We start from the raw sequence: 23,522 nt of genomic DNA, 5'->3' as shown, positions 1-23,522 counted from the left end.
TGACCAGCTTTTTTTTTTTTTTTTTGACAAAAACCCAAAGTCGTTACTCATAAACAGCACGGAGGCAGTATGATTGATTAAAATATACACCCTATTAGCTCAAGAGGTTTAGCCTTTAGCCAGGCCAGCACTTTAAATAACAACTTGTTCTTAATCAGCACGGTTACACACAGTTGAGTAGAGCGAATACTTCACAGTGGGCCAATGAAATTGTACGATAAATCAAACACACTTACTGCTAAATTACTGTAAATCAACACGGAAAACAAACGAAGATGCAGATTTTAAATTAAAGGCGATCAATCTGGCTGTTGAAGAAGGAAAGTGACAACGAAGAAACTGAAGCGAGTGACAAAGTTCTGAGGCTCATTCGGACGCTGAAGAAGACGACTTTGATGGTTTTAGTGAGCAGGAGGAAGATGAAGAAGGCGATCATGACTTTTCCTGGTAGGCGACTGTTTTTTGTTTTTTACCAGCCGTGTTACAGGCTGTTCGGGGAAAACAGCATTTGCAGTTTGCATTTGTTTATGTTACCATACGCATCAATTAAAAGTTTAAAAGTCCTCACGTGTAACATCTTTCTGTGTAAATATCTCATATTACAAAGTGGCTTATAATCCGGTGCGGCCGAAACAAGTACAAAATGGATTTTCTTGTTAGAGGGTGGACTCTATAGTAATACGGTACTTAAACGGTGATTTTGTCAGAGGAGACTTTGGTTATAAAATCAGGGTTTTATTAGAGCAGAGCGACGGTCTGGAAACGCTTTAAGTGCCCACGAGTTACCACATAGTTTTAATTAGCTACTTTTCCTTTTAAAAGTCTGATTTTTGCCATCTTTACTGACTTGTCTGTTTGAATAAAAGTTTGAAATGATTTTTATAATAGGAGAAAGAAAGACTTCTCACCATCTACACGCACACAGATTCATCCATGTAAAACTTATCTAAACTAAATCATCTGAATCTGAACATTAGTTCTTAAACTAAACTTTGCAGATTTTTCCTTTACATGCAGTTGATCAACGTAACATTTTGACTCATCAATCTTAAATCTTAAACAGAATAAAGTAAAATAAAGTCCGAGTTTAGTGGGTATGAAGTGTTAAAATCTCTGCTGAAGAGTGTCCACGATTGTTTATGAGTAAACTAGGCCTCGTGGAGAAATAGGCCTCGTGGATGTTTGTGAAAGGAGATTTAGAGATGACAGAATGTAAAAAAAAAACACGTTGGTCCACAACAGGAAACGTTGTTCACTTTCATGTTTTCCCTCACTGTCTCCAATGGTTTGGGTTAGAAATATATAAAAGCTCAAGGTTTAAATGGTTAAATACTCATGGATTGCTGCTACTCATTTGGGTCGCTGCTTACAGATATGTAGCCATTCCACAATTAACAATCGTGGATTATCTTTTAAAGTGAGTGGTCTTTTCTCTACTTTTACTGACATTAAGCTGCATCTTTTCTCATAAAAAAACATCCAGAGGTGCGTTTTCTTTGTCTCTGAACAACTTCTGGACAAAACTCAACCAATAACTGGTCTGTTACAATCGTTTCTGCTGTTGATGAGCAGATGATGAAGCCAGGAAGCCTGCAGGAGCCTTTTTTAAAGAACAGTGTACCTTTTCCAGCTCTGTTCTTGAGTCACTGTGTGAACATGGGATATTTGTTCTAATACATGACCTCCTGTCAACATTTCGTCTCAAACAAGCTCAAACTTCCTTTTCTCTTGTTTGCAGACTCTCTTACATATACCGAAACAGAAGTGAGCACATTTGACCGCAGAGCTAACAGCACATCAGACACCTCTCATTCCTCCGCCTCAGAGGTTAAGGTGGGGTGTGAGCTCGGGCAAACACTTCACATAATAGACTGACTCTGGAGATCAAACGTTCACATTCGGAGTTTCATTTTGCGCACACTCACACAAATAGAGACTTAAATAGAGGGATGAAGAGCGTATTTGCACAAGAAGACATGCATGACATGTTCTCTCTATTGGAACTATTTCAATTAAATGTGCAGCTGCGTTTTAAACTCAAATATTTAATCTTCTAACATCAAAAAAGGGACTGAACTGCGGTCAGATTTGAAGAAAGCAAAGGCTGTTCCTGGAGTATTTTTCCATCTGTCTAACACAATCAGCCAAGCCATGAAAATCACACACTCCTCCTTCTCAAACCCCCCCCGACTCAATCAAATTGTGTTTTTGCTACAAATCAATAAACATTATCAGAGAGTGGCAGACTATGGGCCAGTGTAGGCAGCCCCTGTCTCCATCACAGCCAGGAGAAAAACAGAAAGACACGCAGGCAGCGGGAGTCTGAACACTCGAACACAAGATGGACGGACATGAGGCAGAAAACACACAAACAGAGCCGCGATTACACAGAAGTACAGCAGGCAGAAAACAAAGTGCTTCAAAGTGAGAAGCAGTAATAAGTAAAGTTGCCACTCAACGTCAACCTGAAATTACAAAGAATTAAACCTGGAGTTAACGGTGACTTTAAAGACATTAGGCCTCTGTGTCACCACTCTATGGCTGTCAGCTCACTTTAGCGTTAGCGTCAGAAATCCTCGCTCTCTCAGACGCTCCCCACAAACCATTTAACTGAGCTCTGAATAAGATGATTTTCAACCTGTCCCCACTTAGCTCGGGGCTGGAAAAGGAAAATCAGGGGGCTGCCATAAACTATTTCTCAATTACCTTTCTCATTATTGTCACCCGTGTTCATTACCACCATTATCATCCGTCTTTCAGTTGCACCCCCACACTTTAGGCTAGCTTAGGCTGTTGTTGCTGCTGTTCTGGATGAAGAGAAGGAGGGGAGCAGAAGTATCGAGAGCTTCTTGCAAGGCCAGGGCACTTCAGGTAATTAATATAGCAAGAGGGGGCAGATGAGGAGACGGAGAATATGTGAGCGGACGTACGTCTGTGTGTGTTTCCACTGAAATGCCTGATTGGGGAGCTCACCTGCCGATACCCCCTAAAAGGTATTTCATTAGCGAGCCTTTTACTATACAAGCAGAGCAACAAAGCCTCAGTTACGCCTGTCTCCACTCCAGCTCGACAGGGCCCTCCAGGACGTCTGTAGCTGTGTGTGTGAAGAGTAAAGAAGAGTGGAGAAGCAGAGAGGAGAGGCTATCCCCGTTCATAATCTCATGACAAAAGGCAAAAAGGCATCATCCTATTACCAGCGTGATCTTCACCAGCTCCTGCTAGCTTCTTTCCACAGGGGGCTCTCTTTTATTATTAAGGTGAGTGGGTGATAGTGAGCAGGAAGGGCGCCTGGCGCCTCCCCATTAGCTCTGGGACAAGAGTAGGTATGAGAGGGGAGAGAAGAGAGGAGAGACCCCATGCTAAGGTGCTGTTTAGAGTCTTTCTATTTTTCAGAATGAGAGCCTGTGCTTGGACCTTTGGGGATGGCTTTTATTAGCACTGCAACACAAAGTAGAGGAGATTCTTCAATCAACCATCTCAATACCAGCGGTGATGCTCACTGGGAAAACATCCTCAGCTTCACCTGTAAAAACCCATTCGTGAGGGGAACACGTGGCCTACTTATACCGAGAATGAAAACAAGCTCTTAATAAGTCCAACAAGTTGTAGCGAGGTGGTTGTGTTGCAGTTTCCTTGTGCTCGGTTTTAAAGTTCCTGCCGTAAAGTGCGAGCATCCAGCAGCACCATGAAGCAGACCGAAGTCTGTTTTTTCAGTTGAAGTGTTTTGTCTTCAGCTCAGTGGGGGGTGCTTGCCCATCGCCTCAGGTTACACAAGGGAATTGTGGGAAATAAAAGCAGATGGAGCTGTGTTTGGGAACAGCAGCACTGCCGGACTCGGTGATAAAATAAATTTGCTGCTTCAAACGGATAAAAGATAATAAATATGAACTGTTCAGACTTTTTTATTTTCCAAACATCAGTAACTGATGAAGAAATTTAGGATCTTTGTAACAGGTTGAAGCTGCTTTATCAGTCGCACAAGACTCTGATTTACATGCATATTACAAAGTATCCCCAACAACTATGAATAAATAAAAGCGTAAAACGTTTACTGCGGCTTCCCATAAATATGTAAAGTTTAAACATTTTAGTTGGCGTTTAAAATGTGGAACAAATAAATTTGCATAAATGAACCAAAGACCAGTAAAAGATTTGACTACAGCTCCTTCCACAAATGTGCTGCTTTCCATGATTGTGGTGTAAACTGAACGTCTCCCTCGGGGTCTTTTCCATAACATTTATCACACCATTAACCAAATGAACAAGAGACAATTATTTAATATGCAGCTTCTCCTTTATGTCCGTGACTGTTAGCTTGATTTGATTTTGTTTGGGCAAAACGAGGTGCTTTGAGAAAACTGGAGCTCTAGAAGGACGTGGAGTTTTATGAACGTACAGGGAACCTGTTCAATGAGCTCAAACCTGCAGAAAAGTGAGATTTTTCTTCTGTTTTACATAACTAATGGTTATTTGTCATGTTAATATGATCTGTTATGGATACATGACATGTTATGAGTTATCTGTGACACGACACCTTTAAGAATCATCCAATCAGGTGCAAATAGCAAGTAACAAACAAGCATCTTTAGCTTGTCTTTTTATAACTATGGTGTTTAATTATTAGAGCTTTTGATGTATATCTGTGTGTATATTTTATTTTGTTTAAGTGTATTTAGTTTGTTTGTTACTGCTGACCCGAGTTGCTGCCTCGGATCTTATCTCCCGGTTAAATAAAGGTTAATAATAAAATGTCTGTCGGTCTACAGCTCAAATGAGTAATTAAAACTTATCGAAATACTAATGAGGTATTTGTATCGGTACAAATGCACAGGGTTGTTATCTGAACCTGGTGAGAAGATACAACGAACACATCAAACTGGTTTTCTTCTAAATTGTGTGTAATTCAGTGTGATATAAAGAAGCACCTTTAAAGGTATGTCAAATGGACAGACACTCCAGAGGTGCACTCAAACGCCTCTAACCACCACCACCCTCACACACGTTCTCATCATCGTCCTCCTTTCTCCTCTGAAGCCCAGTCAAAAGTGATGTGATGACCCGGGTGTGTAGCTTATTAACCTTTCCATCAGTTCTTATCATCCACTGAATAGCATAGTCATCTGCTCCTCCTCCTGAATCTGAGGGCGAAAAATTTCTCCTCACGTCAAGACTATAATTCAGTCCACACACAAACCGTCTAAGGTCCACGTGCACGCGCACACACACACACACACACAGAAACCGTGCAAACATTTTGTCAAACCGAGTTGTAGTGGGCCCGGAAGACTGGCGTGGACCAGATGTTGCTGAAATGATCAACAACTGGAGGAAACAGCATTAGGAGTGTACACGGTGTGTGTGTGTGTGTGTGTGTGTGTGTGTGTGTGTGTTTGTGTGTGTGTTTGCACGTGTGCACGTGTGCCTGAGTGCGCGTGAGAGCCAGAATAAATTAATGGCTGATTTCTCCCCTTTGCTTTGATGGCATTAAGAGCCCTCTTCTTCTCAATGTGCCACGTTAAATGCTTTTCTCTACCTCTTTTTTTCCCATCCGTCTCTCTCTCCCTTTTTTTTTTTTTTTTTGACAAGCAGGGCCACCCAGCAAAAAGCAACTGATGCAAAACGCCGGAGTAATCTCCCCCTCCATCCGCCACCACCACCCCTCCCCGCTACCTTTAGTCTTTGACACAGTAGCCATTATCTGTGGGATTTAGTTAAACCAAACCTTCATGTATTTGTTAGGCCCTGGGTTCGTTTTCTCCTCTGACTGCTCTACTCGAGTGTGGCCACTCTGGGAGGAGGGGGAGGTGGAGGAGGGTGGGGGTTACGTCATCAGCACAGCTTGCTGGAGACTCACAAACATGGGGTCTACAATGCCATCCAACTCGGTCCAGCTGTAAACTAAACCGAAGCCCTTTTCACATATCAGTTACGGCTCAGAGACGAAAAAGGCCGTTCCTCTTCGGTAATTCACACGTCGGACAGAGCGACTCAGCCCCGCATCTCTGTGTGTTCACACTCATCAAACCGCCATCGCTGCGTGACAACAGCGTCGCTGTTCAGAGTTCAGAGCGGCCCATCACACCCAGGTCACTGTCCGTTTGAGCCCAAACCTTAACCGCACTTAATAATGTGAAAAGGCCGTTCTTTCTGTTTATTTTTCAATGTGAGGCAATATTTGTTCATTTATTCATTATTCTCTTTATAAACTTCTACCCTCCCACGCTGCTTCATGACGAAAGCACACGTGTGAAAAGGCCTTCAGACGCCCATTCTCACAGAAGAGATCAAACACAACGATTTTCCTTGTTCAGATGAATTTAACTAAACTCAGTAAAAAGTAAAAGTTGGTTACGATCGAAACAGGCTCCGATTGCGTCTCAATGAGATCATCTGTATGAATAAAGGTTAAGAAAGTAAAAGAAAACAGAATCCAACTTCTACCAATTCATTTTCAGCAGATTTCACCTACATTTACACATTAAAAAGCCTGAAAACAAGCCTCTCTAAAGGAAAAGACCTGTCTTAACGTGAAGGTTTTTCCTTAATTTAAAACTTCCTCTCTGCACGATGCAGCCACAGATCCAAAGAAACTCTCAGATAAAATAAGCCGAGGCCTGTGGGGCTAAACCAGGGTTAAGCCAGGCGGTTTAGCTCCCCGAGTAGGTGTTTATACACATACTGAGGTGTGAACTATTTGGGGAGCTTAGAGGGTGGAGAAACATGAGATGATTTAGTGCTAGTGTAAACCTTAGTACCTGTTGATGGTGTTAATTGGGACAGCTTGACAAACACAAACAGTATGAACCTGTGGGGATTCTGATCTGAGCCAAAGTCTCACCATCTGTAGGCGAGTGCACACCAGGAGAGAAAACTAAAACTACTTTAAATTACCAAGAGGAGGCATCTCAATCTGAGGCAGGATTTTTGTCTTCTTCAATCAGACATTTCATAATAAACACAAATAAAAAAAGTAGCTTTAAATTAACAGTGCCTCACCTGCGGTTGAGTTAACTCGTGGCTGTAAAGGCTGAGATGCTGTAATTAGGTCAAAATAAAAAAAATAAATAAATAAATCAGGGAATATCCAGGATTTTATATTACGTCTACAGCCTCAAGCATTTTCCACCTAAAGTTTTTCTAAATGCTAACATTTTCATATTAAAATGTTCTTTGTGCAAATAAAGGACTAAAAACAAACATTTTCAGCGTTTCTTAACGAACTTCGAGTCACTTTCTCGTAGATTTGATCCCCGAGCTACTTATGGTGCAACCGTGTTTATTAGCAAAGAGCAAGGAAGAGAAATTTCTGAATGAAAAAGTTGAAATGGAGAGCAGTGATAACCCCCCATGGAGGACCACCCCCCCCTCCTTTAACCTGCTGACAGACAGCTGCAGTCTTTTTAGCATAAGTGGCTCCGCCTGCTCCATTAGCAAAGAGGGAGAGGAGGGTGTGTGTGTGGCTGTGAGCGTGTAACCCCCCCGGGGTAGATGTTAGAACAAATTTGAGAGGTGTCATATTACACGCCATGTGACAAGAGGCCGAGGGGAGGTGAACGATGAATTTACTTAATGAATTAATCTGCAGACCAGCGATGGCTCTGCTAACAACATTAGTCATCCTTCTTACATCTCTGTGCTGAGGTTCTCCAGCCGTCTCCCCCACATCCTCCCCCATTTACAGCCGTTCTTTCTCCTTCTTCTTTACACTCTTTCAGGCTCCTTCCTCTCAAACATGAGTAAATAAGTTCTGCTTCTCTTTTACAACACAAAGAAATATAATTCAGTTGTTTAAAACAACTCTCAAACTTAGTAATCGAGTATCTGTCTCCACTTCTATCTACACGCGTTTGTAAATGTGACCAATAAAACCGAAGGGCGTTACATCAGAACTGACACCAGCACCAGGCAGTTAATGCCTCTGGCCCCGGCTCGAGCTTTGATTCAATACACAGATGCAAAATTGCTGTGTTTAAATAGATATTTAAATGGAAATGCGTCGGGAAAGACAGCTGTTGGTATTTGTAGCCTGGAGTGCTCATTACAATGGGAAATGGAGGGAGTGTGTATGGGGGAGTGATGACAACGGTAGCATGGCGAGCAGCTGTGTTAGCACGTGAATGGTGTAATTACTGGCCAAACCTCTGTCATTAACCTACATTGTTGAGTGCCACCACATCTGTTACCATAAGAAAGCCTTGATTAATTGACTGCAAGGTTGAAATTCAATTATGTGGCTGGGTTGTAGTTTGTAAATTAAATAATAATTAACTGAATAAAAAACAAACAAACAACAAACATCTCCAGAGGATCTGAGCCACAGAAAAACATTTTCATTATCATTTTAACCCCGAACACAAGATAAAAGTTTAAAGGTGGAGCAATTAAATAAATAAAAAAGTTAACATGAAAGAAGCAAAAAAAAAAAAAAAGTAAAAATGAATCCCAGAGGCTGAGTTTCAGCTGCTAAAAAGTGTGTTTTGTGCTGTTTTGTGTATTTTCTGCATTTGCTCGTCGGTGACGTCGTGTTTGGCAGCTCGGAGCACGGTTTGGACCAGCTGCTGCATGGGGTCTCAGGCAGAGGGGCGGCTGATGAAAGCATTGGTGGGATGCCCCAATAAAGAGCAGATTATCATAAGCGGCCATTGTCCACCTTCCAATTCTCTCCAACCCCCCCCTTAGCTGTCCCCATTTACTCACCCTTTGGCTGAAAATGTTAATCGGCACTATCGCTGGCTGGCTGAGGAAGAAGCTGCCCGACCCACTGAGTGCAACTTCAGTCGGCTTCAAAAATGTTAAAGAGCAACAACAACAAAAAGAGAAAAAGATCCTAATTTACAACCAAATCTAACTTGCACGTCTCTAGGATGTGGACTAGTGGCGACACCCCCTCCCCTCCCCTCTATTCTAACAAACCCCCCCCGTTGACTCCATCCACCCAGCTCGTTTTATCTGAAGATTCTCAGACAATGCCTGGAGGATCCCATTCCCTAATCTTCCTAAAAATCCTCCTTTCATCCCCACTGTTAAAGAATGTATGAAAGGCTGACACCGAGCTGGAGAAAAGAAGGGCAAAAGAAAAAGAAAAAAAAGAAGCGGAGCACATCTGGGAGTGAGGGTGGTGTCACTGTGCTGCACTTATTGAGGTGGAGGGGGGGGGGGGGGGGGGGGGGCAGGAGCTCTGCACCGGTTACTTCTGCACAGTTGACTAATTAAATAGTTTTTTTTTTTTGTTTTTAGCTCAAATATTTAAATCACCGGCGAGATTAAAGGCATAAAAATGTGACCGCGTGTGCGTTAATCTGCGTTAACCTGACCCGGCTGAACCGTGGAGTCACACACGTGCACGCGCACAAAACAAAAAAAGGCTCAAATCCTTTGTTTTGACCCCTCAAAGGCAAGAAAAAAGGCAATGGGTTTTAAAGGAGTGATCCCTGGATCTCTTTTCTTCCCTATAGGGAAGACCAGTGCATTTGCTCCTGAAGAGAATTCAAGATGACCACAAACACATTCCTCTGTGGTCTAATACAAAACCATTCGATTGGAAGTGAGTGCGCTTTTCGTAACCCTGACAACAACAAGAAAATGACCAAGGGCCTCAGAGGGGAACACATCTTCTCTTAGCTGCGTCTATCCCAGTTGCCATGAGCTTAGCTTACAAATTGGGTCTGTGATTATGGATAAACAATAGTCGCAGAATTTGGGCCTAACAATCACAATTCACACAGCAGACGAGCCTCGAGGAGGATTCAGAAGGAGAGAAATTCGACTCAATTCTGCACAGAAGAACTTTGTTCTCCAAGTCTGACAAAATACATCAGAAAAAGAGAGAAAATGTAGAAAAACAAAGCGAGAAACTGATGAATGACGACACCAAAACCTCTGCAGCTGCATCTGTGAGTCTGTGAACTGGGGAGGGTATTATAGTCCAAACACTTTTCTTCTCTCAGAGCTGAAAGATTAGACTGGTTATCCCATTAAAGTTGGTAAAATGCCATTCTTGTGTCTTTAAGCTCTCGTATAGGAGGTCAAGATGAGTCTGTCGGCGCTTACAAGGCGGGCCTGGATGTAATCTGCCCAAAGTTACAATAATTAATGTTAAGCTTCTTCAGCAATATGTTTGTAAAAGAACTGCTGCCGATAATACACTTGAAGCTGCGCACGCTGTTTGTGTTGCCAGGAAAAGACAAGGCAGAGATTGACGTGCGCGAGTGTTTCCGAGTCCTTGAGTCAGTCACACAGCTGAGCTTAAATCTTTAGTCAAACTATAAACTGATGCTGCCACAATGCAGGATTAGAAGGACGGACATGGGAAAAAGAACGAGTGAGAGGCCGACTGACTTTATGTGAATAAATACGACCGTCGCTCACGACAATTATCTCTAAAAATGATTCAAGCATACATGAAAAGAGACTTTCTAAGCTTAGAAATGATCAAATGAAATAAGTTTTGATTTGGATGTGTGAGATTTAGAGTCACAGGTTGACATTTAAGCCATTCACCTTCTTCAATCCACCCCACGATCACGTGTGAAGTCAAAAGGAGCCCCTCCAACCGAAGCCATCGACAGTCCGCCCCGTCCCTTTCTCAGATTCTGAGGGAGATAGGCTGCATGTTTAAGGTACATTAAGCTCTTGCTGGATTCCTCCTCGTGCCATTTTCCTCTCCTCGACTTACAGACACAAAGGCAGATTAAAGGAGCGCCCGCCATAAAAACCCCGTGTCAATCTTATCGGCTTCGAGTGCAATTTTTAAACATATGTTAATCTGGGAGAGCTAAAACTCATTCTCTTCTCTCTTTGCTTGTTTATCTCTTATCGAATGCGCAGTAGGTGAGGGGCAGCTTTGCGGTGCAGCTAAGTGGCATTATTTGGATAATTGCGTCCATTGTTGCAGGTTATATAGCCATTTGAAATAGGAGGTGTGTGTAAATAGGTGCAGGGGCCAGGTAGGGGGTGGCAGGGATATATTGAACAAGGGGCTGGGGGATTTTCTCCAAAGGCTACATGAGTCATTTGAATGCTTTTTCATACTTAAAGCCGAAAGAGCGTTTGATACATTTTTCTGTGACAATCAGAAGGTCAGAAGCGTTACGTCCCTCCATAGAAACACGCCAACAGAAACTAAGCACAACGACAGCAGGAAGCTGAAGCTTTTTAATCTGTCAGAGCTGCAGTAAAAAAGGTTGAGTAACCGTTACAAAGCAGCCGTAACGTTACGTAAACACGAATGTAACGAACACGGCGCTTCTCACATAAATAAACTCGGTTTGTTGGAGGTGAAATATTCTCCTAATGTTGCATGTGTGAAGGACAGTGCTCCCAGTGGTGCAAGAATAACAAGTTCATTAGTCGAGGGGGGGCGCCATAGGAATTCAAATCCCCCCCCCCACCGACCCAGGCCTGGCCTCCGATTGGCTGGCTGCAGCAGCATGGCGGGACTCATTAGAGCCCAGCAGTAATTAAGAGTTGTTAGAAAGTGAATTCTCCAACCGCAGATTAGAAAATTAAACTATTTACTGATTACATATTAATAGAAGACAACAATGGCGCTTGCCATAAGCTTGGAAGGCAACCAAGGAATAAATCTGTGTACTTAATTACCATAAACAATGGGGGCATAGAAATGGAGTTTTATGCACACTCCCTCCTGTAATGTGTCTGATATCAGAAGACACTTGACAATTCTTGTTCAATTATCTCTATTATTTAATGTGCTGTGAACTGCCTCTGAGTAAATAAATTAACCACCCCAATTACTTTGGACTCATCTGGGGAAGGACCGCTGCGTGATAGAAAATGCTGCAGAAAAGCTGCACAGTGCCCAAAGAGGGGGAGAGAAGAGAGAGGTGGGGGGTGGAAAGAGGGAGAAAGGGTGAGAGAAGGAATGGAGATTCACAGGGATAAAAAGACACAGAGTAAAAACAAAGTGGGGAAAAGAGCAAGAAAGAGCAAGAAAGAGAGGTCACTGGGAAAAGGAGGGAATTTAAAAAATAGGATTATTAAAGGTTTAATTCCTTGTGGGACCCACTTCACATGATGCATAAGAAATACGTCTTCAAACAGAAGAAAAAAATAAATATATAAATAAATGGAAGCGTGAGTGACAAAGAAAAAGCATGTGATATCAAAGAAGAGCACATTGTGGACCAGCAGAGCACAGTGGATCTTCCCAGGCTTTCTGCTGCTGGAGCAGAGAGATGAACCATCATTCACGGGTCAGTCGGTCTGTCTGTTCACATCTGCCCTTCGGTGCTGCACACTGGGCTCACCCAAACTTACCTCGAGAGGTCCGGATCACATGATCATATACGCCGCAACGATTACTCTGCACATCCACGCGGCTGAGAAAGTTCACAGCTCTGGGTAGAAACTACACACTATTAAGACCGATTATTCCGTTTAAAGATCTAATTCTAAACAACTCTGAAAGGAAGTGGACAATAAATGAGCTCTTCAAAGTTTCTGTACCCTTGTGGCGTAATTCTTCGGATCTCACCGTTTCCGGAGCTCCAAAACTGTACCAGAATTTATTTCTAATTATAGCCCTCACAAAGCCTAAGCTGCTATCTCACATCAGGAGACGTTTGGTGTCCAAATGTTGGGAAATTAAAGGTGACAGAAGAGTGGACGAGAGGTTATTCTTTGTGTTTCTGCTATTCCAAAAAGTTTTGCGAAGGCGATGACAGCTGGGCTTAGAGAAGAGGTGTCACTGCGGCTGCTTCCATGTGTTGTGAATGCAGAGCTGGGTTTAATTAAAAACAAGTCTCGATGCTCAGTGGACAGAATATACAGCCTTAGAATATCAATTAAAAGTTAGTTTTGATGAGTTGGTAACACTCATGATAAGTATGTCTGTGAAGGCTCGTTAGAGAGAGATAAAGGTATGCGTGAGTTAGTTTTAAGTTACAGTGGACATAAGTGGAGGCAGCTGATAAACACGGGTGGAAGATTTCACAACCAGGCATCTGATCACACATGTAAATAATTCGGGAGTGAGACTAAATACTTTGTCCGACACAAACTAAAGCTAAAGTGCCAACAAGTTGCAGCGAATACGTCAGCGAAGTGTCTAAAAACAACCTTTAACACAGTGCTGATTAGTTCTGAGCGATGGGGAGATTTTCCTGGGATAACTTTTAAAGGGTTTCGTGCAATTCAAAAAGCACACGTGGGAAGGTACTGAGGACTAAAGAGGATTTCTGGACAGTGCCAAACTGTGGCTGGTAGCTTGTGGTACTTTGATGATGCCTCAACTTTACTTGGGGGCAGACTAACAGAGTGTACGTAGAGGAAGATCTATAATCTGAGACAGCATATAGACAGGTGACCTCGGTTTCAGAGGTGATAAAGCTTGGTTTAGTGACCGCCTGTCACTGGTTCATCTCGCTCTGACGCCTGCAGATTTTGGCCCAAAGGCCCAATCTATAACATGTTGGACGGGTCTTTGGGATAAACGGAGACAGAAAAGTGAGCGAGGTGTTTAACGACTTGTGGAAACTTTCTTTCCTTCCCTCACTGCTGCGATGTGAGCTTATCAGCGCGCATTATTCAGGAACTAAAGGGTGAACTCTACAGGCTCTAGAAAATATCTTCACCCTGTACAGCACGGTGAGAAGTAAAAAGCAACCAAGGTGAATCTCCCGATGTGACATCCTTTCATTACTCTCACCTTCCTTCTCCAGTGAATCGTATTTTCCGAGAGGGGAAAGCTGGTGTGTATATTTTCATACATCTATGACATAGAAATCTTTACGGCTGAAGGTGTTTGAAAGTAAATAACCCGGCATCTTGCTGGCTACTGGCTGCTTTAACAGTGGGTGAAGAAGGAGGAGAAACAGCCCTTCAGATTGACACAATGGCATGTGGAGGGGAGGGGGGGTGAAAAGGAGGAAAGCGAGCACAACAAACAGCAAAGAGATAGCCCCGATATCGGCACCCAAATGTGATGTGGAAGGTGAGCGCAAATGCCACCGCTCCGGTTTGCATTTCTAAAAACCCCCGTGTTGCTTTTTTAAGGATTTTAGCAGGTAAACCCATCACATTAGTCTCTGATATATCAAAAAGAGCACAAGAGCTGCCACTAAATTACGACCGTAAATACTGTACCAACACATTGAGAACATTTTTACCATTCCAGAAACCCCCCCTCTCTTCCTGCAGCACTCCGTGGTGAGGAATGGGATGGTTTAGTATCACAAATGAGAAGTTATTCTCCAATTTCAGTTCGGGACTTAACGGAGCCAAGGCCCCTCTTTTGGCTCAGCACAGTGTCTCATGTCTTAACAAGGCTTTACCCGCGGCCAAATCTTAAATAAAAACCTTCCGAATCCGACTCTGTACGCCAAACCAGATTGTGCCTTGTATGCCCGGGTGTGTAAGCATTTGTGTGTGTCTGTTGTGGATTTGTGAACTGTGTCAGTGCTCATGTTGTGTTGCCTCATGTTTTATTTTTTTCTTCTTCCTTTGCCTCTCCCCCTCTCCTCCCTTTAACTCACCCCCGTCTTTCCTTATACAGCATATCAATGAAGGCCAGATATGTACTGGGGGAAGGAGGGTGTGTGTGTGTGTGTGTGTATCCGTGCATGGCTGAGCGCACTGTTCAATAGTGTGGAGGCTGGATGGCTGGCTGGGGCCGCGGCTGGCAAACGGCTGCAGCGGAGACTTCGGCTGGGCGCCGCTATCGCACCCAGTTATCGTTTCCCCCATGAAGGGCTCCCTTATCACCCCAGCCCAGAGAGGTCTCCCTTCTTCTCCCATCCCCGAGACACACTCCCCCTCTTTCCTTCCCCACCCACCCTTTCCCTCCCATCTCCACCTCCCCCTCCCCACCCCGGTCCCTCCTTTCATATCCACCCAGCGCTACGTCGCGCAACATTCAACCAAGAGGGAGGGAGAAGGAGGGAGGGGGGCTTCAAAGATTCTCCCTCCTCACATAAACACACAAACTCCCTGAGTGTTCGTGGCTGCGTGTGTGTGCGTGCGTGCATGCGAACGCTCAATTTGCCAAAACAGTTTTTTCCAGTGTAATTGGGCTTGGGGTACCTGTGTCCATGAGATAGCGCAGCCTCTTCTCCACGCGAGCTGCTCGGGCGTCTATGTGCCTCTGCTCGCTCTCCAGCGCAGACAGCTCCCCAACCACATACTGACTGGTGTCTTTGAACGCCTTCTGTCAGCCAGGAGAGAGTGGGAGCGAAAAAGAGAGGAAGAGAGACGGAATAGTTATGAGAGAAAAGGAGGAGTAGCGAGATATGGCATTAAACGGAGACGGAGGGGAAGAAGGACAGAGCGGTTAAACGGGATGAGGAAGAAGGAGGAAATGCAAGGATAAATTAAGCAAAGAGGTGATGAAGGACGAAAAGAGAAGGGACGAGGAAGAATATAAAGGGAAAAATGTTTTTAAAATGTAAAAATATAAATCTTCTGAGCAGAAACAACTGTTGCTGCCTCTCGTTTTCCCTGAGCTTTGACATTTCTGAATTCATCTTTATTTAAAAAGAAAAAGAGTAAGAAAATGACTGGATTGCAGAACTATGAATGTATAATGAAGCAAACGTTTAGCAGTTATCAACCCGAACAGCAACTATCCAGTTGCACCATTTCAGATTAAATACCTGGAGTTATAATAGTAACAACTTCAGACTTTTACTGTCTGAAGCGCTGAAATGATGCGAGTCGTTTAAACTTTTCTTTACTTTTCATGACTTTCTTTACTTAAAGAGATGATATCATCCAACATCAACACAAAGCTGCTGTTTTCTCTTATTTTTTCAGTGGATTTATTGGAGAAAGATGAGTTATGATGAAGATTTACTGTCACATACGACCCACACACAACCCCTCGCTCCGACTACCGTTACCCTTCTCTGACCCTCTTCACCTCTGTCTCCTGGCTGTTTGCTATTCTTCAGAGAGACTCCTGAGAGTGAAGAAAATGTTTATTCAAATTTACCACCGAGGATGCAACTGAAAAAATATCTCCATTTTACTGCTGATGCACTTCGTTTTTCTTAATGGGAAGAAGAACTAGTGAGCGGGAGAGAAAGTTTTTTTTCTTTTTTCATTCCTCCCAGGCCAGCACTTTTTCCTGCACTCTTTCCAGCCTGTGAGCGTGCACAAGTGTGTGTGTGTGTGTGTGTGTGTGTGTGTGTGCACGCACCGATTCCCTGCAGCCTCTCCCCCGCCCCTCCCTCCTCCTCCTTGCGCGCTCTCGCTCTATCACCACATTTTTCCTTGGCAAATCAATTTTACACATGATCAGCCCACTCCCCTTGCCGCGCTCGGCCCAGCCGTAATTAAGAGGAGGAAAATTACCATATATATTATATTAATGCAAACATCATTCAGCAGGTAATTCTTGGCTGATCGGGATAATGGAAAGGTTGAACACCCATTAACCCTGGGGCCCAGGCACCGGGAGGAGGGCCGTGTGTGCGTGTGGATGTGGATGGGACTGGGGTGGAGGGTGCAGGGGGTCGAGGGCTGCTTGGGAAGAGATTCACCTCGTGGTCTCCAGCAGCACACATGCTCAAACACCCACTCACTCAGTGAAATAATAGTGTTCTTATAAACACACTCTTTGTACTATCTGAAGTGTGTACACTTACAGGACATGAAGGCACACAGCTGCTCTGTCCCCAAATGACAGAGCAGCTGATATCTACCACTGCTATAATTAACACGACGGTCTGTTAGATCTACGCTGAGATGCAGAGAGAAGGTGAATGTGAGGTTTAGTTGTGGATGAAGTGAAGGGGAGGGGGCTAATTTGAACACACCAACCTCCATCATTACGTCCTCACTCCTAACTTTCTTCTAGTTTTTTGAGACTTGATGCCGCACACCGATTAAACCGAGAACTCTGACTCGTACCCAACAAAGTCACAAGTTAACTTTGAAACAGTCTCCAGAGTAAAGAATAAGATATTTCCATCACGTTTTTTCTTAAGGTTTGCTGGGGAAAGTAGACCAACCTCTTCTTCAAACGTTCTGCAAATATCGACCTCTATCGGCGAGCCTCTGTCCTCCTCGCTCCTCCTCAGATCCTCAGGGACAGACTTCTGTCGCTTCACCTCTGACAGATGGACAAACATTAGAAGTTAAAGTTAACTGCGGCATTCACAGGACAACTTGCAGATAAATTGCGGGGATCATTTGTACGTTATTTGTTCTTCTTGAGGTTTTCTGTTCAAACTGTACTGATCTGTGCACCTGCTGTCAACATGGCGCCTGATGTTCTTTGTTCTCGGCTCCTTGTTAGGTCTCGTCCAGGCTTGTGTACCGCCCGAAACCAAAGGACGCCATGTCACAGGCTGTTAAGGCAGCGCTCATAATAGTTTCTTTTTAATTTTTCCAGCTCTTTTCACCGTCAAGCTTTGATAGTGTCAGAATGCTTCCTCGTGAGGCTGATGCTGAAAGAGACTCATTAAAAGTCTACTGAGGTAGACAGAAATGGCCTCAGGTGTCAGGTGAGGTGAGGAGGCATCTAACTGATTTAATCAGGATAAAGTGGAGAGAATGTGCCGTGTGTGGAGAAGCTTTTGTAACCTTTTCTGGAGCTCCAGAGCAGCCCTCAGAATAGAGCAAGCCCTCCTAATTATACTCATATACTGACAGTGGAGTTTGTAAAGCTAACAACTTAATCATTTTAGTTTTATAGAAGAACGTTGCTATGCTGTGAAATCTGCACTTTATCCATGAACACCTTTACTTAGTATGTGTTGTTAATTCTTTCGTGAGGACTCAATGTGACATGAGAGATGACAGATTCTTCAAAACTGCATAACTGTTCCTGAAACCATCTTTGGAAATCCTCGACAGTAAAGCGGAGTGAACTGAAGCACGTGTGTCGTGTGTTAATGAGTGCAAACATGCATCCCTTGGTAAATAACCCACACAATGCGTGTGTGTTTGCATTGTTCTCACCTGGTCTGCCTTCAACATACTGGCTGAAGGACTTCAGCTGGGTTTTTCTGACTGCAGAGTCCTTGTTGAAGACTACCGGGTTTCGTAACTTCTCCGTGGCTCTGCGCAGACGCTCAGCTCGCAACTCCTCGGCATTGTTCTGTCAGACACAGAGAAACGTGAGCATTCAGCCTAAATAAATGACTAATAATCAGCAAAGAGAGGGTGTTTTTTCAGTTTAAATCAATCATAACAACTCAAATCATTGTGTAATACTAACAGTGACATTTCAGGTTTGAACACATAAACTGAGACACACACACACACACACATAGTTGTCTAAACCTCAAAACAATAAAGTCATTAACAGAATTTAGTCTATCGCTTCTCCACATTTCATCTGTTATGCTGTCAAACTCCACCGGCTACTTAGATCTGCTTCCAAGTTTATATCAGACAGCCAGTTCAGGATTTCACAGTAGCTGCGTTGCAGTAAACACACACACACACAGAAATACAGCGCGCATGTAAACAAGCGTGTGCAAACCCACCTGCAGACAGGTCTGAGATATATCTGGTAGAAGTTGATATGTAAAATACATTGAGACTCTCAAAGCGCGCACACACACACACACACACACACACACACACACACACACACACACACACACACACACACACACACACACACACTCGTTCATTGTCTCCCTCACTCATGAGAGAGACAAAAAGAAGGCAATTAACTTGACTTTCAACAAAACCTCGATGCAGAAAATATATTCAGATTATGCAGAATGCAAAAACGCTATTGTTTTCAAAGTGAACACGTGTTGAAAAGCTGCACGCTCGCGTCTCCTTCTATCACAAACGGCACGCAGAAATGCTTTATTACCGAGCCCCCGAATATGCCAAGCCGAGTGGAAAAGAAACCGACTTCAGTTAAGACCGACGCCGCGGCAAACGCTAATAAGACGGCGAAACGTGTAATAAAGTTGACAATTAGGGCAAACACGTTCCACCGCTTGAGACGGAGGGAGATAGTCGAGCCGTGCGCGCTCAGCTAATAGAGACGGCGTTGGCGGGTGGGAAACAGGGCGTAGACGGGGAGTTGTTAGAATAGTTTCAGATTATTGACTTTCACAAACAAAGTCAGCAATTAGCCCGTTCTCACTTTGTTTTGTCTATTAGTCTGTCAGCGTCGACCAGCCACTTAAAACCTTGTGTCAAGTCAAATTGAGGCAAATTTATTTATGAAGAGCTTTGGGCTTTTGCACAAAAAGCCCAATTAAACATTTTAAAACACAGAGTGCTGAGATGTGTGAAGGCACTAATGTGTGTGTGTCTGTGTCCAGCCCACATACACACAGCTGAGTCGCTGTAGAACCGTACCGGGTTTAATTTAACATAAATAAAATATCTCTTAAAAGTTTGTCCAGGTGTTTTCCAATAAAGGCCCCATAATGTCCCACATTTCCTCCCCTGACTCGCTGCCTGTCTCCACAATGTTGAGAAGTAGATCTAGTTTAAATTTTAACATCAGAAAATATCCATAATGCAGCTTTTGCTTCCTACAAATGAGCAGCCATGCTGCTTTACGCAGAGCTTTCTCCTTGTTGAGCATTTGAAATTACACCTACAAACAAATATCCTCAATAAGCTCACTTACAGCGAGCTTACTGCAGCAACAGCAAGTTATTCAAAGCTCCGATAGCCTCAAATGAGGAGTCAATCAGAAGCTAAGAAGGCTGGCTTTACTCTAAAATCACTCCATCAAGAATGTTTACATCCTGAGCTTAATGGAAATGATGCAACAGCAACATGCTGAGGGAATATCTGGAAGAAATGTCAATGAAAACTGATAAATATTGATCAGTGGATTACCAGGAGGCTTTACAGGTGTCATTTTAGTTTAGATCACTGATGGTGTTGCTTGTACCTGCTGAGATCATCATGATAATCGTAGCTTGAATGTGCAATTGTGTACACGGCTAACAAGTTATTCAGAAAACAGAACAAAGAAAAATCATTCAGAAATAACTGAACAAATGTATTTGTCTCTCACGGAGGACACCTCTCTCCAGACCTCTAAATTCCCTTAACTCTCTTTCCTCTCTGCATGTTGGCTGCACACTGAGAGCTTGTTGTGATTTCGGTACTTGGGTCAACATATTAAATTAGATACTGGCAACTCTTTGGCCTTTAAGGGCTAATTTATTCCAGGGGATGATGTGTTTTCAGAAAACGCATCTACAAACGGCGTTTGTTTAAGTCAAAGTGCATCTACAAGCTGATTTTTATCAATAATTCATATGTTTGCTTAAAGATAATTTAAACAATCAAAGATAATTGGATGTCAACAGATTTACTGGATTAACGCTGACATTCTTGTCATATTTTCATGAGGCTTTTTCAAATATATGTGTACTGTAGTAATTGTTAAAACTGCAAGCCCCTGCAGAAAATGGTTTATTTGTCAAAAGAGGAAATTCCTGAGGGGACTTATTAGGGGCCCCAAGGCCGTCCTCCTCGTTATGACATGTTGCTTAACTGTTGTGACTCCAGCTGCTGCATTTCAACCAAACACCGAACCCTGATCTGAAAAAACAACGATGTAAACTTCGCCAGTCAGTCGGTCGGTCGGTCTCACACACACAGAACACACGCACATCTGGCTAACTCTGTGTGTCGTTTTGATGCTCTGGGACAGGCAGATATTGGGGTGTACTTACTTTCTCTGGCTGTCCCTCTTATCGCTGCCATCGTCGCTGTGGTAAGCTGTGGTGATTCAGCGCTTTTGGTGTGTGTGAGTCTGAACGCAGAAGCTGCGTGACTAATGTTGCAGTCTGCTGAGCGTCGCACGCCCCTTATCGTGCGCTACCAAGGCTGCGCATACACACAATCACTAATGAGAGGGAGTGTGTGATGTTGCTGCAGGCTGTTACACCTGCCTGAAGGAGTTCTGGGAGGTCCAGTCCTCCTGGGACAGGACAGTTTATTGCTCTGGTTTGTAAAGACGCTCAAAGTTTAAGAGTTTTTTGTATTTTTATTTTGACTACACTTGAGCGACGGTGAATTTTTTCACATTAAGAAAGCTACAAACACACTTTTTGTGATATCCAGCTTCCTAAAAGTCGATGTTACGTCTTTTTCAGAACTGTGACAGCACAGTTTCACTTCACTAGACCCCTTTTATTTGCACTTGCTTATCAACATGAAGGGCTGCATGTCAGCTTTTAATCCTATCGTATCATCACAAATGACAAAAGCTGCCGATTATTTTCCTGTGTTTTACTTTGTAGAAAGCTTTTACACATCTGCTGCTCACAGAAACTGACCGTATCTGTCCAGCTCAAAAGACGGCTCGTTTTGATCAAAATTATCCTCGCTTTCTGTCTAATTCAGGCCCAGTTCAGACTTGGTATTATCCTGCGTCCTGGGTGGGCTCAAAACATCTCCACACACATCCTTGTATGTGCACATAAAAATATAGCCTATACTAAAAGTCAGCTGAGCACCAAACAGGACATCAGCAACCTGAAATATATCATATTCAAACTTTGACATATTTAAGATTAGCTTGAGTTGAATTTATAGAGCAATTATTTACATTATCAATAGTTGAATAGTTCAGTTATGTAACAGGTGTGACACACGAGGGAAGCAAATGCTGTTTTGTGAGCACACCTCTGCTGACACATCTGAATCAGTCTCAACTTTACCGTCTGTAACACATCTGTGGGCTACGTGTGCCTTGAACTGTGCATTAATAATTCCCGCCCTTTACTCCAATGCCAGGTTCTGCTACGTTACGTTGAAACAGCAGTTTGTAGAGAACAGAAATGTGTGCAGTTCGACTCGAAGAATTCAGATCAAGGAATAAAAGGCGACTCCCAGGACCGACAGGACGGATCCCGAGCTCTGGTGGAGCTGCTTTGTTCTTTTTCACAGCAGAAATTAACTTAACAGAGGAGCAGCAGGTTTAATGTGAGGGATATTAGGCTGCTGCTGCAGTGTGTCAGACCAGGTCTGAATGCTGCTCGAGCGACTGGATCTGAACGCATCCTGAGAGCGTTCACAAGATGTTTTCAGAGCAGCTACCTGTGATCAGATATCCCAGGATGCACTGCTGATATCAGGTCTGAACAGGGCCTTACGACAGCTGGACAGAGCTGCTGTTTGTGTTTTAACAATGAGTCCAAAGAGTTATCGATCCAAGTTGTTTGAATCTGTGAATATCAAGTAGAAAGTGCAGCCATCTCCACGCTCTTAACATGCCCAAAATAACCAAAACATCAGAGGTAGTTAGAATTCGTCTTAACCTAACATGTCGGAGCGCCTGCAATGTGGCGTATAACGTGAATGAACCCAACAGCCAGGTGTGGTCACTGTGGTTTGATCGGTGCATCTCTATGAAAACCATTACATACATTAAAAAAAAACGGCTGCTGGGGTCAGTGAGTCTCTTACACGAACACCTGCTGCATCACCAGTGACAAAATGCAGCAGCTAAGAGAACAACTACAACAATTAGGTCCAAAATATCCCATTCACACTGGATAAATCACCCATATCTGTACTCTGATGGTAAATAAGTAGATAAACTTCTTCTGTTTGGAGGGGGCAATTAAAAATCTAATATTTGGTACTTTTGGGTAAAGTGTTTGGATCGAGTTGGGTTTCAACCAAATGGTGATTGTACTTCTATGCACACAGACGCACTCCTCTGGCCATAAAGTGCTAAGCCTTTTAGGCTTTGAACACAAGAGGGTGTTTATGTGAATCGCTGATCAAAGACACCCTGCGTCGCCATACGCACTGAGAGTTTTCCTTGTACTGTCGGCCACACACACACACACACACACACCTTTTTCTACTTGACATTCAAAATCAATTAAACAGATGTTCAGACCGACTGACTGCCTTGTTGACTCAATATTCACATCAGAAGAGACAGACACAAGCAGCCGTAACAACTCTCTTCTACACCTATCCACACACACACACACACACAGACAGACACACAACCTGTCTGAAAAGGTCATGGTCAATAGAAGGGATGTCTACATGTTATGTTGAGCATTGTGATGTCAGACAAGTGTGCTTTAGACAGACTAATATGGACATGAGAGGGATAAACTACGGTCCAACGTGAAGTGGTTCAACTGACTGATGTGTACAAAGGGTCAGCTGGCTGACAACCCAGGTCAATCGGACCTAATTGATTGGACTGAACCTTTGATGGTGTATTGAGAAAAAACAACTGAGAGACAGCGGGATCAAAGGAAAAAGAGATGGGGGAGAAAAGGCAAATATCCCCAGTGGGTGTTTTGAGGTGTGCATGCGTGTACCTGCAGTCCTTCTGTGGGGCTGAGTGGGGAGGTAGAGGAGGCAGTGGGTGAGGATGAGGTGGAGGAGGGGGATGAAGGTGATGTAACTCCTCTCGGGTTGGCCTCCACCAGCTTCTTCAGCTTCAGGTCCACGTGTTTACTGTTTGTACCTGACGAGCAACAGAGACAATGATAACGACTATAAACAGCAGGAGCTTGTGGACACAAACTGAGACCCTCATAAAGTTAGAGAGACAGGAGAGGGCAGAATCCTAAGTTTGCACTCATGTGTGC

The 23,522-nt window shown here is 43.5% G+C and overlaps 1 protein-coding gene across 5 annotated transcripts in view; it reads right to left on the bottom strand.

Annotated features, from left to right (window-relative positions):
* Positions 1-23,522, bottom strand: part of ehbp1 (EH domain binding protein 1) — a 119,768-nt gene that overhangs the window by 13,524 nt on the left and 82,722 nt on the right. For 4 of the 5 annotated variants that reach the window (XM_072390589.1, XM_072390593.1, XM_072390592.1 and 1 more), the window contains 4 exons: positions 23,250-23,398; positions 17,923-18,061; positions 16,971-17,071; positions 15,043-15,166 (listed from right to left, as the gene is read on the bottom strand). In XM_072390589.1, the coding sequence (XP_072246690.1) occupies positions 15,043-15,166; positions 16,971-17,071; positions 17,923-18,061; positions 23,250-23,398 (513 nt within the window). The remainder of the gene's footprint in view (positions 1-15,042; positions 15,167-16,970; positions 17,072-17,922; positions 18,062-23,249; positions 23,399-23,522) is intronic. The other variant, XM_072390591.1, reaches the window with a different exon arrangement.

The sequence above is a fragment of the Leuresthes tenuis genome, unplaced genomic scaffold (assembly GCF_036924035.1).
Source record: "Leuresthes tenuis unplaced genomic scaffold, fLeuTen1.0.hap1 SCAF_8, whole genome shotgun sequence".
Lineage (NCBI taxonomy): Eukaryota > Metazoa > Chordata > Actinopteri > Atheriniformes > Atherinopsidae > Leuresthes > Leuresthes tenuis.
This window is presented reverse-complemented; position numbering and strand designations above follow the sequence as displayed.